This window comes from Phoenix dactylifera, chromosome 4, assembly GCF_051530095.1.
Source record: "Phoenix dactylifera cultivar Ajwa chromosome 4, Ajwa_hap1_PhDact_Kaust_v1.1, whole genome shotgun sequence".
Taxonomy (NCBI): Eukaryota; Viridiplantae; Streptophyta; class Magnoliopsida; order Arecales; family Arecaceae; genus Phoenix; species Phoenix dactylifera.
In genome coordinates this window covers 40,138,024-40,157,030 of record NC_143193.1, presented here as the reverse complement: position 1 = coordinate 40,157,030, position 19,007 = coordinate 40,138,024, and the positions used below count along the sequence as shown (strand labels likewise).

General features: G+C 39.4%; 1 protein-coding gene across 2 annotated transcripts; it reads right to left on the bottom strand.

Annotated features, from left to right (window-relative positions):
* Positions 1–12,436: 12,436 nt before the first annotated feature.
* FRO8 (ferric reduction oxidase 8) lies at positions 12,437–16,403 on the bottom strand. 2 transcript variants are annotated; one of them, XM_008778975.5, is made up of 8 exons: positions 16,155–16,403; positions 15,966–16,059; positions 15,696–15,881; positions 15,362–15,599; positions 14,233–14,560; positions 13,872–14,130; positions 13,117–13,793; positions 12,437–12,967 (listed from the first exon to the last, which is right to left on the bottom strand). In XM_008778975.5, exons 1-8 carry the CDS (start codon positions 16,312–16,314, stop codon positions 12,786–12,788), a joined length of 2,124 nt encoding a protein of 707 aa, XP_008777197.3. In that variant the 5' UTR covers positions 16,315–16,403; the 3' UTR covers positions 12,437–12,785. The 2 variants fall into 2 exon arrangements, with proteins under 2 accessions (XP_008777197.3, XP_026656948.3); XM_026801147.4 differs by having other exon boundaries at positions 15,696–15,884; positions 16,155–16,395.
* Between the last annotated feature and the right edge of the window lie 2,604 nt (positions 16,404–19,007).

Sequence of the window (19,007 nt, the reverse complement as noted above, 5' to 3'; positions counted from 1 at the left end):
AGCTGAGCTAGGGATCATTAACGCTTGATATCATCCTTCGAACGAGACTCTCAGTAGTTGGTCTAGTCCCTAGTTATCGTCGTCCAGTCCACGGAGAGAGAGGCTTCTTTCTTTTTCCTTTTTTTTTTACGGTTTTAGAGGCTGAATGGGCTTCGAAGAGAAGGATCCTGCCTTCTCCACAACATTCTTGAGCTGTGCATGCAAGTGAACCTATCTTTGTCATTTTGATATATCCTATTCTGTGGTCATTGGTACTCACCTAAATAGTACCTTAGCCCTTGATAGGGAGCTATATGAACTTATCTATGTAGGCACAATCGAAGGCGATAGTACCTTTCCTGAAATTGTGCATAATGATGCTGAGAAAAGTGCAACAAGGCATGTCATACAAAAACTGCTAGAGTAGGCATACACTATGTGGAATGGTGAAGCTTGCCTCTTCGATGTGCCATCACAGCACTCGCATGTGATAGCTGCGAACCCTCCTATCTAGGGTATACATATATAACTTGGTAATTTGTGGTGGTCATCCGAAACTATTTGATATTCTTTGTTTAGGTGTCCTCACAGTATGTCAGAAACTAGTTCATACCCACCCTGTGAATGGTCTAGTCCTGTTGGAGGTACTGTAAATGGCTATGCCCCTTTGTAGGATAATGGCCAAGATCCCATAATTGATCCTCCTCATCCAACATGGCCATGGGATCGGTAAGGGAATCCATCTCATCCATGGCTCTGCATAGTTACATGATCTTGAACAAGCACATGTTAGGCATATAGAGCTGCAGTAAGGGAAAACACAACCTGCCCATTTGCAAGCAAAGGTGGTATGATATAACAAATGAAGTCTATACTAGGCATCATAATATGTCATGGATAAAAGGAGCATACATGCACTCCATGACAAAAAAAAGGTCAAAATGGAATGTGTCTCTATCTCTATGATCATAATCATGGCATGAATAGGAAGTAATCAAATGATAAGAGTACCACCTTCAATAGTCTCAAGCAAATACAACATCAGACTAACAGATCGATGTTCCGAGGGGGGGATGCACGAAATAATCGAGCAATCCACCGTGGTATAAGCTTACACCATATTCGTAGAAAGTGCTCCTCTTCTCCTCATCCTCAAAGAGATCATAGCATGTGAGAACGATCTCCTCGGCCAACTCCCCTAGGCTATCCTCCGGGGTGTAGGATTTGGGCCTCTACATCAAAAACTCAAGTGACAGTTCTAACCTATACTACCTAATATCTACTACCTCAGAGAACTCAGCCATTACCTTCCTGGCATAAGCTTTAACAATGAACGACGATGCACGGAATCCCCGTTACTGACCTTGGTCATCCATATGCCCTCGATGTCATCAGATGGCAAGTCCTTGTCCGATATTGGAACAAGAGTATTTAGGTTCCCATGCTTCGTAATGCACCCCCCCCCCCCCCCCCCCCTTCTTTCCCACCGCAATGTTCTTTGCACATAGCTCCTCCAAAACATCGTAATTGGGAAACAACTTATCTTCATATTAATTTGCACATTGTCATTGCAAATGCAAATCATATAATATTTTAAAAATCAACTCAATCTTGGCCGCAATATCTCCAGGATATGCTGTTTTCTTTTCTAGATGATAGCTCTAACTGCTCCGCATATGTTGAGGTTGTGATACAAACTGAACAACTTCTTCAAGTTTCTTAGCCTATTGAATAGTGCTCTCTCTCCATCATCTACTAGGCTAGAACCTAAAAGCCTCCACCACTCAAGCCTAAACCTCAGATATTTAGGAACCGACAACACTTACTATGAGGCCCTGCTTCTTTCACTAGGGCTTGGTCCATTTGACCAGCCCATCAGTATTTTTGACCCACTAGCCCAACCGTGAGTTGGGAACTCATGAGCTTCACTCGGAATATATATATATATATATATATATATATATATATATCATAACAAAAATATTAGAAAGAGAATTCTGGTGTGGAAAAGAATAGTTTGTGACGCTGAAATGTACTCTAGCTGGTCTCGCTCAGCGAAGAAAGAGAGGTGCAGCTCTCGCCAACAGTTCGAGTAGGCAAAGATTTTCTTGTTGACCGAATCATTTGGTCTAGGCAAACCCTTTTTGAAAAAGCAAAAAAGTAGTAGCCACTATTTTCGCTAGGGATATCGAGTCATCACGTCTCTCTCTTTTAGCTGGCTGCTCGACAACCATGCACCTTCTTCACAATTCAGGGAACGAGACTCTATTTCCCCCAAACCCTTCTCTCCTAACTTCGAGGGGGGCCCTACTTCAAAAAAGATAATTTTGCACACTTTAAAGTGAAGAATTTTGTAGATAACAATCATGCTCGTGCCAACCGTGTGTTAAGTGAAAATGGACATCACCAAAAGAAAAGACCATAAGACCGGGGTGGCGGGAGGGGGGAAGAGGGCTCCTCCATCTTCCTCCCTATTCCATGGGGCGGAGGAAGAAGACTTCTCCCCATCTTCTTCTTTCCTTTTCCAAACCCATGATTCCATCTATAAGAGAGACCTCCATGTTCCTCTCTAGCAACTCATCTTAAGGAACTTTGAATCAAGCTATAGATCTCTAGATTTTCCATGGGGACTGCTTGGAGTTTTCGCCATCAATCTAGCAATGGGAGCTTGCCGGAGGTAGTTTGATTGCTAAACCTCTCTCTTCTCCTTCTTCAACTCTTGAGCCATTGTTTCTCCCTTGAATTTGGTCAACGAGTTGCTGGATTAATAGTGAACAGGGTCTTCCCTATTTTATTTCTATTCCTTTTGTTTTTGCCGACCACCATATGAGGACCCGTGCGAGCGTCTGTTTAGACCTACATCGGTTATTCGCCAAGGAGATCTTAGATACTTATACAGGACTAAAGAATCCAAATCCAGCTAGCCTTTTTGGGTGAAGTCCTAGGTTGTTACAAAAGGTATTAGAGTGGATCTGGCCCATAGCCCATGTAGATTAAAGGATATTACAACATGAGCTCAATAAGGCTGGCCACTTAAAGTCTTCTAATTTGCTAAAGTTTGGAGTTAACTTTCAAAGAGGAAAGTCAATTTGGAATTGTCTAATTGAATTGTCAAGAAACTTAGGGTTAATTCAATTTAGATTAGTTCCAGATTTATTGGGTTCTTAAAGGGTTGTGGAGATCATGCAATGATCTTAATGCAGTTGTTAGCTTGGGGGTTAATTGTGATAAGTACGCTCGATGCAAATTTAGAATAAGGAGACTCAAAAGTTTTGCTCTTTTTTACTTGAATTTTTTTTTTAAATTTTGGATTTTTTCTAATTCCAACACAGAGTGATATTTTGGCTAGAAATTGTTTAGTGAATCTAGAGAATTTGGTAAATTTAGATCAGAGTATGCAACAAAAATGTGGTGGTTTGAATTATTTTGAAACAGGTTAGAAACATTAATTCTTTGATCTGGAAGGTATTATGATAGAACGTTTGAGTTAGGGAAGGAGAATATTGTTGATTCTTTGGCTATTGGGAATAGTTATATAATTTTACTAGTGGGCTCTCCTACTATTGATCATTTTAGGGAGAACTTTGGGGATAAAAGTTTAATTGTTAAATCATGGGGGGAAGTTATGGGAAGAAAAAAGATAGCAGATCATGAAGAGAATCTAATACGGGAGCCTTCTTCTATTTTTGTTAATAGTGGATTCGGTTGATTATGATTTTCATGCAGAATTAATCAAGAGCAATTAATTTCATGGGCAAAGAATTATATATTTTAATCTAAGGTCGAGATGTTAGTGTTCTTTTGAAAGAGTCAAGAAAATTTGATATGCATATAAGGGTTAAGGTTTGAGATGCAATAATTTTGTGTGTCATAATTCTTTATGACAAGGTCTTGTGAAGCAAGCACTCTAAGAGGAAGACTATTTGGGAGCTCAAGGATGACGTGAGGGTTAAGTACTTTCAAAGGTCCGGCCTCAAATAAGTTAATTTTAAGGATGAAATTATTATTATTATTATTTTTTTTTTGGGGGGGGGGGGGGGGGTGGGGTGTTTTAGGGAGTGAATGTAAGACCCGGCCCCTTTTAGCCTTGGCTTGGTCCATTTGACCAGCCCATTAGTGTTTTTGGCCCACCAGCCCCACCGTGAGTTGGGAACTCATGAGCTTGACATGGAAAGAAAAAAAAAAGGGAAAGAGGACTCCTACTAGGAGCATGTTTTCCTCCCTATTCCGTTGGGCGCAGGAAGAAGACTTCTCCCCATCTTCTTCTTTTCTTTTCCAAACCTATGATTACATCTATAAAAGAGACCTCCATGTTCCTCTCTAGCAACCCACCTTGAGGATCTTTGAATCGAGCCATAGATCTCTAGATTTTTTGTAGGGATTGCTTGGAGTATTTGCCGTCAATCCAGCCATGGGAGCTCATTGGAGGTAAGTTCGGTTGCTAAACCTTTCTCTTCTCCTTCTTCGACTCTTGAGCCATTGTTTCTGCTTTAAATTCGGACGGTGAGCTGCTGGATTAATAGTGAACAGGGTCTCCTCTATTTATTTCTTTTCCTTTTGTTTTTGCCAACCACCATCAGGTGTGGCTTGCCGCTGTTGACATGGAGGGTCTCCGGCCAATGGGAGTCGCCATCCACCGACGACTACTGCCGGCTGAGGCAACGTTCGTCTGTTTGGGAAGGAGAGAGAGAGAGAGAGAGCATATATGAGTAAGATGGAAAAATTTTTTTATGATGGTTTTTTAATTAAATTATGTTTTGATCATATATGCTTATGATTGATAGCATGATGTATGCATATATGAGTATAACTTACATTTGAATAATTGGACTAATAGATGTATGCTCTAGACTAGCCATATTTTATAGATTGCCTCGTCATGGGTGGAAAATGCGACATTTATTGATTGCTTTGTCATGGACCGAAAACATGACCATGGTCAGTTTAAAGTTGGAAATTAAAAAAAATGATATATGGATGTAAACTTGATTGAATGAATAAGGACTCTGGGATGATCTCATTATATAATCCATTGCCTCGTCACTAGCTGAAAATGTGGTACTATTGATTGGCCTATTATAGGTGGGGCACGTGACAACTATTGATTGCCCCATTACGAATGTAAAACATGACCGAGATTTGGCCAAAAGTTGAAAAAATAGTTGATCTTGGATCCAGATTAGGTTAAAAAGGAACTGAATGATAAGCTACTTGAAAATATTATTTGAAGATTTATAAGATATTGTACGATATATTACTCTTGGGTGATTGAATTTTTATTGATATTTGATGTATATACGTATACCATTTAGTTGCATATTTTTGATAGTTATTTTGTGATTTCATGATGTTTGTGTAACGATTACTTGCTATTTTCAAACTTCTATTGTTGTGTTGGTGTGGATATATGGAAATTCTTTATTGATATTTGATATACATATGTATACCGTTTATTTGAGCATTGTTGATAGTTGGTTTTTGATTTCATGATATTTGTGTAATAATTACTTACTATTTTCAAACTTATATTGTTGGTTGGTGTGGATGTGTGGAAATTCTTCTTGGGATGTAAAGCTCACACCATGTCTTTCCTTTCTTTTCAGAGTTGAAGAATGCTTGGCACTTGCATATGGTTGGGATCACAGGTGAAAGAATGAATAGATAAACTATCATTGATACCAATCTGATGATTAAATTTTATAATTATACAAGTTTTATTATTTGTTATGAATTGAGATCATTATTGTTCAGTAATATTAGTGCTGTAATAAATTTTTAAGACTTTCTCTGAAGAGCATGTGGCTATGTGATGTAAGCAACCGAGGTATTCAGCAGAGCATGACATGTACTCTTCTTGCAACAATTAAAGAAACATATGTTCCATCCATGGACTCCAATTCTCCCTCTAGGAGTGACTTTAGCTTCTTTCTTAAGCATCTGTCCACACCAAAAACGAGCAATTATGCATGATAAATTTTCTACAATAGCAAGAACCAGCAAAACATGACAAATTGGAACGTGTCATTCACAGGATCAACAATTCATAATCCATAGGTAGCAACCCATAATGTTAATTTGAGCAACCTAGTCATGGATCATGATAAATGATCTTTTAGACAAATATTAGAACACATAAATCATAGAATCACCATTTTCAGCAAATATTATGTTCTATTTCCAGACATTTTTTGGAGCATGATGGATGATTTTCAAGCTCAAATATCAGAGGACAAAGAAATAATTCCACAAGTCCCTAGATCATGATATGATTTCTTTTGTTTCTTTTTTCACAACTTAATCAACCACGGATTTGAGAGTGGCGACCAAATTGATCACAATAATTAATAAAGATCCTGTAATGACCAAAATAAGAGGATGCCGGCATGAAAATAGGGAGCACATCAATCACGAGCCTACACAAATCTACAAGAATTTCAAGCATGCCAACATAAAATTAGGTAGATGGTACAAAGAAAATCCATCCACTGATTGAAAATGGCTACGCCATCAAGCTAGCTAGTTACAGTCAAAAGCATAGAAAACATCATATTCTGTGCCAGCTAGTAATGAGTCCTTGGCACAAGCAAGCGAGCACCTCAAAGTATGCTAGGTTCGAAGCCCTACTTTGGTTGAGATGGAGTTAGGGTTCAAAGTGACCAAGATCGGCAAGCCCCAAGATTTTTAATAGGCTTATAAGCATCGGCAAAGCGTTCGTTATTGTTGACACTTTTTAAAAGCATTGGTAAATAAAATTTTCATGCATGCTCACATTGCCGACGCTTTTGCGATGTTTTAGAAAGCATCGGCAATAAAATTACCGATGCTTATAAGCGTCGGTATATGCTTTAAAAAGCGTTAGTAAAGACAAATTTTTCTGTAGTGTTTTGAATCCATAATAGGCCACCAGCTACCACCATCACTCCATCAGTGGTCAATCTAGAGACCATGATGATCAATTAGGTGGGCCTCAAGCTAAGCCCCAAGGTGGAGCCCAGACCCACCAATCGACTTTTAGTGAGGTAAAGAGGGCAGTTTTGCTACCAGTGATGGTGGGAAGGGAACTAGTGAGAGAAAAGGGAAATGAGAAACAATAATGGAAGAAGAAAAGAAAGAAAAGAAAGAAAATAAGCAAAATTATGCCAGCATTACTAGTGACATTATATTGGTCACTTGGAGCCGGCTAGGATGGTTTAAACAACACAACACTGCTTTAGAGTGGAGAAGGGGAAGAAGAGGTCTGTAGTTAATGGGGATTGAGCCTAGTGCTAGTCACTCCTGGGGTATTTTGTGGGTTGGAGAGGGAGAGTTGCCTAGAGTACTTCGGAATTTGCTTTTTTCTGACCTTATTGGATGTATCCGTACTAGAACTGTATAATTCATCCGCTTTAAAGAAGAAAAAAAGGGACCGAGCCTACCCTAGCCAAGGTAAAAAGCAAGGAATGGGTTTTAACCAACTGAGAGGTGGTTTGGGAATAAAAATAGCTTTGACTGACTGAAGTTAACTATACAAAAAATGGGGCTGTTTAGCTAATTAAGTGGATAACTAGGACTTAAACAGGTTTATCCAAGAACCAAGCATAGCCTTAGAGATCTCCTAGGTACATTTTATATTTGGAAACTTAGAAAACAAAAAGATCTAGAAGGGACAAGAAGGTGATGAAGCAATGCGAATCTAAATTTGTTATAAACTAGTGGATTGTGTAGATGTCACATTCATGATCATATACCTGCATTATAATTAATCATGGAGATATGTGTTTGCTAATGAGAATTTAAAAATGATCAGTTGGATGGTAGTTGCTTATAGAGACCTACCAGAGCTAGCTGACTAAATTAGATTCAGGTGCAAAGAATGATTTTTTATTTTAAAAAAAATCTATTGTATTGAAAATATCACAAATTTTATTATTTGCATATCTATTTTTTTCAAATTATTTTAAATTATTATTTTCAAATAAAGTTTAGTTATTATGATTAATAGGGAAGGGAATAAGAGGAGAGAGGATCTAGTGATTGATCTTTATTTTATTCTCTCCTTCCAAGTGTTATCTCTGCCACTGTGTGAATGATACATACGCAGTACTAGTTATTGCATAATCCCATATCAGAAATAGGGATAGCAAATAAAGAAGTGAATAAATAAGGACAGTTGGGATAACGGTGAAGCAAATAAACTTAAGAAAACCATTGGGTGGTCAAGAAGAACCATAACCTAAGTCAGTAACTTGTATTGCACTTTCTAGGAGTATCCTTAGCCCCTCCATAGCAAGAGAATATACATCAAAATTTTGGTAGAAGGGGGGAATGCACTTGTTGCAGCCTCTACACAATTGAAGACTTCAAATGCTCTACCATTTAATTAAGTTTATTGCATCGACCTTTTGAGTTGAATCATTTAAAACTTCAAAAGATGTCAATTAGATCCAAAAATGAATATAAGGATGTCAATATTAAGGGATATCTAATTTTGAATTTTATCCTTTTCAAGCTTGAGTAGCAGATTTGGTTAAATTTGCAAAACGAGTTGTTGCCCAGATAGACAACCCAAGAGGGGGGGTGAATTGGGTTTTAAAATAATTTTGCAATTAAAACGTTTGTGGATGACTAATTAATACTTTTGCAAGATGATTAATTAGTTGCTATGTGCTGTGAGTGAAATGAGAGTGAGAGAGAGACACACAAGCAATCACAAACACAATGTTTATAGTGATTCGGAGCTAACCCTTGCTCCTACGTCCACTCCCCAAGTCTCACTTGGGAATTCACTATAACCCCTTGGATTACAGCCGGTTGTTTTACAAGCTCACAACCCAACTTGTTGTTTTACGAGCTCACAACGAACTCGGTCGGTTTTCCCAGGCTCACCGATTAGAACCACCCCGATTGTTTTCCCGGGATCACAATCGAACCCTTACACGTTGGTTTTACCCTCGGCTCACCAACCAACCTCTACACTCTTGATTCAATCCCTTGATTGAATCAAGCAAAGACAAGATGGAAAGAACAAGGACAAACAGAAAAACAGAGCTTCTAAAAAACAGATATACAGCAATATAAACTAGAGAGAAGTTAAGAGCCCTCAAACACGTTTGAGTTGGAGTAGAGTAGGGCTTCTTGAACTGTGAGTCTCCTCTTGAATGTCTGGTCCACTTGAAGGCAGGAGGAGACTTCTTTAAATGCTGGGAAGAGGTAGCTGGATGGAGTTAATGGCGCTCTTCCTTCTTTTCTGTTGAAAACCAGTTGGCAGAGATAGGATGCTTGATTTCTTTGAGTGGAATAGTGCTTCTCTGCCTTGCTACAGTCCTCTGTGGCTATTTAAGCCATCCCCCACGGAAACTAGCCGTTAGACACCTTTTTCTGCCCGTTCTGCACACTCTGCACATCCTGACAATATGTCCGTTGGGGTCGGAGTCGACTCGCGCGATCTGGAGTCGACTCGGCTGTAGCGGGAGTCGACTCATACTTTTCTGGAGTCGGCTCGGCAACTGTTCCGGATTTGAATTAAAGTGACCTCCGTGACTGGGAGTCGACTCGACTTAACCCGGAGTCGACTCGCCAACTTCTGGAGCTGACTTGCCATTTTCGGAGTCGGCTCATCCCATGAAGTCCATGGAGCTAATTTTTCAACTTGGCCCACTCGAGTCGACTCGACAATCCTGGGAGTCGACTCGGCGCTCAGAGCCCGAACTCCCGATCTTCTGTCTTTTGGCTCGTCCAGTCTTGGAGTCGACTCGAACTGTTCCGGAGTCGACTCGGCTCTCAGTTTCCGAAACACAGCCTTCTGCCTTTTTGATGTAGCGCTGCCTTGGAGTCGACTCGAGCTATCTGGGAGTCGACTCGGCTCCCAGAGACAATAATTCGGTCTTCTGTCTTTTTGGGGTCGCGCTGTCTCGGAGTCGACTCGCGCATTGCGGGAGTCGACTCGGATCTCAGAGTCCGAAAACTGCTCTCTGACTTTTGCCTTGTGTACCACTAAGAGTCGACCTGCCAACCATCGGAGTCGACTCGCGTTCCACAGGAGTCGACTCGAATCTCAGGGTCGAAAATCGATCTCTGACTTTTCTGTCTGTAACTCCTTGGAGTCGACTCATACTACTCCGGAGTCGACTCGGTAATCATCGGAGTCGACTCGCGCACTTCAGGAGTCGACTCGCTGACAGGTTTTGAGTTGAGTCTTTCTGTTCGTCTGTCAGTTCTCAGTCGGAGTCGACTCGTAATGATCCGGAGTCGACTCGAGCCCGTGCCAGTGATTCTGATACGCTTGGAGTCGACTCGTAATATCCCGGAGTCGACTCGAGTCTCAGACTTTGGTTCAAACTGACTTCTTAACTTATCCAAAATATCTTGAACCAAGTCTAGAAACACTTAGACAAGATTTTCACTGAAACACTCAATTGAATTCATTAGTAAACAAAAGATATACTCAAATGCTTTGAGCTCATCAAAATCAAATAGGGTTTTAATCAATCACTCCACACGAGTCAAAATTTATCCTTGCAAGAATAATTGAGTAAAAGCAGCCCATCCCTTTATCAATTTAACCAATTATTTAATGTAGGTGCCATTCTTGCCTTTTTAAAACATGCATGCTGCCATTCTCATAGAAGCATCAACTAGTACTTTTGCCAAAGAATCACATTTTGCTAAGTAAGCCTCTGTCCTTCCATGAGATAAAGAAAATCAACAACAATACTAAATTTTTTTTATAATTACCAATCGTCATTATTGACCCATACAATGCATATCTATACATAGCATTTTATACGTGGTGGTAATGTGTGTTTCCCCAATGATAATTATATAAAATTTGGTTTTTTAATCTAGTAGGAAAGAAAAAAAAAAAACTAGTTGTACCCAATTTTTGGACAAAACATTGGAATAGTTAATGTAGTAAACTATGTATCCACTACATATCTCATTGGAACAGTCGAAGAATGTAAAAGGAATCAAGGATAGCACAGATCGCTTCCAATAACAACAATGACAAAAAAAAAAAAAAAAAAGAAAAAACCTGTTTATAGCTTTCCTTGGGCCATCTCTCTTGAAAGAGATTAGAGCAGTACTAGAAATCAAAATGGAATCAGATGTACATGCAAGGCCTGTTTCCCTACAAAACTTTCCCCTTGAAGAGGAGAGAACAAATAGAATGCACACCTTAGAATACTCACTTATGGCCGAGAGTCAAAAGTTAGGTGATGAGAGTTCCGATTGGGATGACTTTATAATATTCCTTCCATTAAAAAAAAAAATGATGGTTCGTTATTTGTTTTATGTTCTTTCTTTCGACTCTGTAATGCCTCTCAAGCAGCTCCTCCAAAGCTTATATTTTGATCCCACTCTTGAAAGATTTTCGATAAGCAGCTTCTCCATCTTCTTCTTTAAAACAATCCAAAGTATAACTTTCTCTTTCTAATCTTCATATGTACTGCTCCGAAACCTTCTCATGTTGTGATTTTTTTTTTTTGTTGTTGTTGTTGGAGAATCTCTATTTCTTGCTTGGATGTTATTGTACAATCTGGTTTCTTGAAAGTAGCTTCATCCACGATTCAATGTTTTTTTGGTTTTATTTTTTATATTTTTCTTTTCTTTTGATTGAAAGGGAGGCTAAGCCTCCCGATTACATTTTCCATGCTTCAATATATGAGATAGGGAACTTTCTTGTCCTTTTCTAGCATCTTTCAAAGTATTCCTTTAAGGAATAGTTATAAGTTTCCCATTTGCCGCCAATTTGTTAGAACAAAGGGTCAAGTGTTTGAGTGGAAATGGAACAGAAATAATGCAGGAGACAAATGTAGGTGGTGAATCTTAGTTTTTCTTTCACAACTTGAAAACTTTGGACCACATACAGCACTACATATAGGCTTCAGTGGACACCTTTAACTTCTCCACTAATAATTACAACTCTTTATCTACTAGGTAGTTAATACGACACTTCAGCTACCAAGTGACTTTTTACCATTGACTGGTAGATTTGACTTCGCTCCATAGGATCAGAGGTAGGACTATCCACGCAGACAAAATCGGGTTTACTTTCCAATAGTGGGCAATAGTGGACAGCCATGATTGGAGAACTGGCACTATCCAGCTCAGGTCAGAACTGGATAGGATCCGGACCTTTTATTTTCAAAATGCCTGCTCAAGCTTTGGTAATGGGGAACAAACTTTGCAGTTAAAAGGGCCAGACTGCTGAAAATTTTTGACCTCAAGTCTAGTGAATGCTGAAGTTCTTTGACTAACAGTTGCAATCTATTAAAGGTCGAGGTAGAAGTTTCATGGAATAAGATCAACTGAGTTACAGATGCCAGAAATATCATGCATGGTAAATGAGCACAAGTGGACGTTTGGTATTTGAAATGGTATAGAGGTTAACATGACAATATTACTGATCTCCAAAATATTTGGCTCCACAAAGTAATAGGAGATACAATGGTTTCACAATTTTTACTGGTAGAAGTTGTTAAACGGTGATAATGCTAATCATATTCCATTTGCACAGAATAGTCATTCGTTCAGCTTTCTGAGTCAATCATCTCCACATCAGTTGATGTGACATTGATAAACTGTATACCCACCAAAGAAATTAAAGTTCTCCAATTTACTGATACAATCACCACTAATATTATAGCAACGGTAATGCATGTCCATTTCTTGCTCTATTTCTTCTCGGGGGCCAACAGAAAGGCCTGAGATATGATCATGGCATTTCAGGCATACACACTTGGGAAAGCCCTTCTAACCTTGCATCTCCCAGTCTATAGTAAAACATATATACACGGGCTATCACCTTTCACTGCGAGGAAGCATAGCTAAAGAGAGAAGTTGACTGAGTGATAATTGAAGTGACATTTTTGCTTTCTATCACCACCATTGGACTTTTGCAAGTATGCTCTACAGAATGTAGCCACTGACTCCCGCATGGAATATGGACCACAAACAAAGACTCCTACTTTTGATTCTTCTATTTCAGCGGACAATTCTGAAAGTATATCTGCACAATTCAACATTTAAATTTAGCTTAATTTTGAGTACGTATAATAAGTAAACTATAACGATTGAGCTGATGCTGAAAGCTTTACTTTGTTGCACTTGCAGTTTTTTTTCGTAATCTTTTAAGAAAAGACGATGATTATCCATTACCTATGAGGTTTGGTCTCCTTCCAAAGTTTATTTCATGTTCCTCTAATGCACCTTTTAGTTGCCTAGAGTAGTGCATTTCAGCAGATTCGGTGTACTTCCGAGAAAGTAATTGGACGTTGTTCGCTGACTTCCTCCATCTTAAAAGAACTGTGGCCACTGAACAAAAACTAGTAGCAATTACAAATGAACAGAGCACCAATAAGTCGTTGACCCATGAGGGATGCATGCTCTCTGAGGACTTCTTCCCTTGATGGATGAAAATATGGCTTAAACATACCAAAGAAGCAAGAAAAGTAAGAAAGGACAACATTGTAATTGTCGCCTTCCACAGTAGCCCTTCTGGTCTTGCCATGATGTTTACAGACGAATTCCTATCCATGACGATCGTCTTCACCTGAGGCAAATCCTTAAACATTTCTCTGACTATGGTAGTTGTTCCCTCTTCTTGCGTCACAAATATTTTTAATTTCAGATGTCCAAGCTCCCCAGACTGGTTAATCAGCAATGGAGAAATTGGGGTCAGCATGCTGAGGTCTTGCAGTCGCTTCACAACATATATCAGTTGTATCTTTGTAGGATACTTGCTGATATTACCATTTCTCGACGCAGCATCTTGCAAAATGCTTAGAAATGGAGTTATACCAGATCCACCAGCAACTAAAACTAAGCTATCATACCTGCTTCAAGAGATTCATCTTCAGTATTTTAACAAGCATAAAGCAAACAGGAATTTGTTTTGTTATGACGGATCATACCTTTGGTGGGGGAAAGTAGCAGGCCCATAGGGACCTTCTACTGCAACACAGAGGCTATTCATATTACCAGATCCTGCATCTGCCATCGAGTTTACCATGTCAAAGAGTGCATTAGTCCACTGTCCTTGGCATTTGACTAGAACTGAGAATCTATCGTCATCCATGTTGGAGCTTGAAATTATGCTGAAAGGATGCCACTGGAATTTTGATATTGCTGGTATCTTTATAAAGATCGAACTTGTCGGTGTGTACTTCATGCCTGTGGTAGAAGAGTGATTATGGATAGCAAAAGAAACTCAAATTAGATTTCATACAAAAAGAAGTCTGTGCAGCGATGTATGGATTTGTGCCACAGGCTTACTTGGATGCTTTGGAAGAGTGAGTTCTACTGCTTTGCATGGCAGTACGCACGCAGAAATAAGACATGTTTCTCTCCTTGACTGCATGACACGTAGAATTTTGTCGAGGGCAAATAGAAGAACACCAGCAATTACCAAATAAAAATGCCCAGCTCCAGCATGCAGCAAGAAGAACAGGATGAAAACCATATATAAGTGGTGCGCTAGGTAGAAAAGCTTAAACTGCTTCCTTCTTACTGGAGGAAGTGAAGTTAACCAGATGATCACTCCTGTTACCAGAGCAATTGCTCCTGCAATGTAGACACGCCCTGTTCTCTGCCATTTTGTTATCTGTCCTTGAAGTGGTGGAACAATAGAGAAAAGCAAATTATGCCATGTAAAGCATGAATTAAAAGGTGATAATAAAGATACATATTTAAAGCAGGGAAAAATTTTCCTTTATTTGACATACTGATCCATGCAGTGCGTGTACCAAGTAGGAATTTTAGTGGCTTCGAATTCAGCATAGAATCCATTTCAATTCATATAGTTGTATATGTTCAGGAAACAAGACATCAATATGATCACAAATTCAAGTTTAACTAATCATATGCTCTCTTGTTTCATGTGTTCGAACCCGTGCCTTATATTAGCATTTGGCGCATTACAAGAATTTTTGATGAGAAGTTTCGCAGTCTACAATGGAGGGGGGAGCATCACTTTACTTGAGCAACCATGGATGAAAGTAAACCTTCATTTCTTTGGATTTAGCAAAAAAAGGCCTGATAATATTCTATGCAGCATATGGGTATAAAGAATTTGTGTATGAGCAATTTTGGACCATTGGCAAAACATGTGGCAAACAATAACTGGAAAACTAAATTTTCCAAGTCAAAAAAATTGTACATTTAATGCATAATCTTCTGCTCAAAAGGCATACGAGAAGTTTTAAATTAGTAAGATGGGGCTAGACAAGCCTTCATGCTACTATTGCCTTTGAATTCCTTGGGCAATCCTGGCTACTGAGAACCAGCTCTTAGTATTCAGCAATACTTTCAAAACCTAGTGCTTGATCTTACCTGTATCCCCTTTGCTGAAAATCTCAAGTTAAAGAATCTAATGGAAGTCTGAAAGACAAAAGTCGCCACATACCTCCTCTAAAAAACTTCTCTTGACTGCCCACACAGACATGATAGTGATGCCATGTAAAACCGAGAGCAGTATCATCGCATTACCGATCCACATATGGTACCTAACTGAAGCTTCAAACTGAATTCCAACTATCCTAAATACTGCCATCCCTCTTAGAATTGGCAGAAGCAGGAGGGCAAGGCATGCCTCACTTAGGGAACCAATCCGAACACCCATGCGCATCATTTTCAGCTGCCACCTGATAAAGAAAAGAAGCTATAATCATGGAATGAAACAAACAATACCATCAACTGATCCAGTGATCATCCACTTGTTGTGTATATCATCACATCACCTATTCAACTGCAGAGGCTTGTATGGTGGCATCTTCTTGAAGTCGCCCGAGACATTAGAGTAATAGGTCCATACCAGGAAAAGTACAAACACAGCTGCGAAAAGAAGCTCAAGACCTGACAGTATCCCTACAGGACGACTAATAATAAGTGGACTTGAGAAGTTGGTCATCAAGGATATTCTCTGCCTGCTGAGATAATTCGATCACCGACACAATAATAGGAAATGTAAATGAGCTCATAAGCAATAGCAGCTAGCTGAGAAAGCAAACCTTAGTCTCCCCTTACTAACACACAGGTGCAAGTAGGTGTATCCAAGGGTGGCCACAGCTAAAACTGGGAAACAGAAGACCACCACATTAAGACCTGCACAACAGGTTAAAATAAACATTAGACCTTACAAATAGATCAAATTCAAACATAGCTGAACTGCTTTGGACAAGTCTACATAAAATTAGCACCATAGTCCCCGAGGATTGTGGCATTTGCCCGGTCCTCCGCCACGTGCCACGATTTCTTCCACAACTGCGTTGGCCTGAGAATCCACATGCAGATCCAGGCTGCGAGCACCAGAATCATTGCTAGCTTGAGGGAAGAAAGAATGGTGGAATTTGGAGCCATGTTTTCCAAAACCTTGGGAAAACCTTTAGCAGAGATGAGGGAGATGATAGCTGAGCCCTCCTTTAAGTAGTGTCAGCGTAAATGGAAAGATGGTGCAAGCCTGTAAGTGGGTTCTAAGGGATAAGAGCTGTGGGCACATTCTAAGGGATAAGTGTCCTCCTTTCATTTCCGTGCGCACTTTCCGTGGGTGGCAATGGAGCTATCGTTGTATGCTATGATATTTTGGTCTTGTTTTCATCATTTGCAATTATTTGATGAGATATTGCATCAACAAAACCACCACATCCACCACATAATATTATCACTCCACTACTGCCGGTCAACTGGTTACGTGTGGGCACAATGCTATATATCAAAATAGTGACCGCAGAGGCAAGCTTGCTCATGTTTTTGCCTACTTTCGCTTGGTTCTCTAGAAAGGCAGAAAACAATGGAAGAGTAGGTTAATGGATAATCTTGATCAAATCTTACCTTCACAAAGAAAGGTTGCAGTATAAATGGTCATGTTAGAAATATAGAAATAGCAAGCATGTTTTTATATTTGTTTATTCATGATCACATCTGAGTCAATACCAGTAGTCCAGCTTTGTTACAGCCAATGCAAAAACGACTAATGTCAAACAAAGTATAACAGATGTTTTAACGTTTTGGGCACTCTTGTTTGCGTAATTAAGATAAATAACATAAAAAACATCACCGTTATGTTCCATTAGATCCCGTTATTTACCATTATAAGATACCATTTAGCACAAATAACAGCTTTTTTTCTCTTGTCCTATCTTTTCAATAAAATAATATTTTATTAAACTTTTAATTTTTTCAAAATCATCTCCAAAATTGATTGTACGAGCAATTAAAAAAATACCATTTTATTTCTGTAATGCATGTTATTTCCTGTTTTGACACCATTATAACAGCCATTTATTATTTTAGCAATCATTTTAATATCAAAAATTTAAAAGTAGCTCTATGGGACAAGTATCAGCCATTATAACTATTATAATAATTAATAATAGTTTCATAGGGTGGACATTATAATACTACAAAAGTTTAGGTTTTTAGTCTTTATATGGTTGCAGGATGCCAAACCATGTTGAGTACAATCTTGAAAACGCACTCACTATAGGAAAAAGGGGTCTTAACAACGCTTTTTTGCCGACGCTTTCTACAAGCGTCGGCAATTTTCCGTATAGCGCCAAAAATAGCCGACGCGTTTTAAAAGCGTCGGCAATATACGACATTTATTAGCATCGTCGTAGACTTGGGCTAAGACGGCGCTTATTCGCATCGTTGAAACCCGAAATCCCATCAAAACCCACGTCCGCCCCCCTCCTCTATCCTCGATCGATATATCAAACCCTAATAGCCGACCCTCCTCTCCCTCCTCCTCCCTCCTCTCCGGCGCCACCCTTGTCCCGTCCTTCTCTCTCCTCTCCGGCGCCAAGTGACCTTCTCTCCTCCTCCCTCCTTTGCGGCGCAACCTCCTATCCTACTCCCTCCTCTGTGGCGTCGACCGAGAGAGCCTTGAAGGTATGATTGTTCTTCCCCTTTTTTGATTCCATTGTTTGCGTTCGGTTTGATCAATTTCTTGGTATGTTTGATTGAATCCCTCTTGTGTTTGATCATTTGGGAAGAAATGTTTTGTTGGATTTTTGTTTTTGTGGATCCGTAGAAGGGATTGGATTAGGGTTTTTATGGTGAACTCACTTCATTTAGCTTTTGGACCAGCATGCCAATGTTAAGGTCACTGAGGCTAGAGTGGGTAACTCCATGGATGACAAATAATGATTTGGCAATCCTGACCGAGAACTATTCAAACATTGTTGAACTTTCTTTGTCAGGGTGTAAACTTCTTGATTCAGGTTATGTGTAAAAATTCTAAGAATCCCTCTCTGTTCTTTGCTTTATGGTTCAGTTTCCGCACACACAGACAGTTTCCACTTTTCCTTTTTCTTTTTTACCGAAAAAGGGCCAATAGGAACTCTTAAATAGGAGGGTGTAATTTTTAGGTTGGTATTTTTTTTTTTTCACTTTAACGTTTGATTAGCGAGATCCCAAAGGAGCAAACAACATCATTAGGGTGAATGGTTCGACTGTGATATCCCAAAAAAAAAAAAAAAAATCATGTTTTGATGTTTTTGCTCTGTTTTTTTATTATTCGCTTTACCTTACTTTATGTCAAACCAAACAGGCATCAGATGCTGTAGAAGTAGGGGTTGCAATCGGGTCGGGTCAGGCATAAACAGGTCGGGTCAGAAAACTATAAATCTGAACCCGACCTGTTTATTAAACGGATCAGGAATTACAAACCTGAACCTGACCTGTTTATTAAACAGATAACCCGACCCGACCCGTTTAACCTGTTTAATAAACAGGTAACCTGTTTACCCAACCCGACCCGACCTGTTTAACCTGTTTGCCCAACCTGACCCGTTTAACCTGTTTAGACCTGTTTAATCTGTCCAACCCAACCTGTTTAACCTGCCCAACCCGACCTGTTTAGACCTGTTTAGACCCGTTTAACCTGTTTAGACCTGTTTAACCTGTTTAACCCATTTAACCTGTTGAACCCGTTTAACCTGTTTAGACCTGTTTAACCTGCCCAACAGTTAAACGGGTTAAACGGTTTAAACGGGTCAGACATCTAAAACCCGTATCCGACCCAATTAATAAACAGGTTAAACGGGTCGACC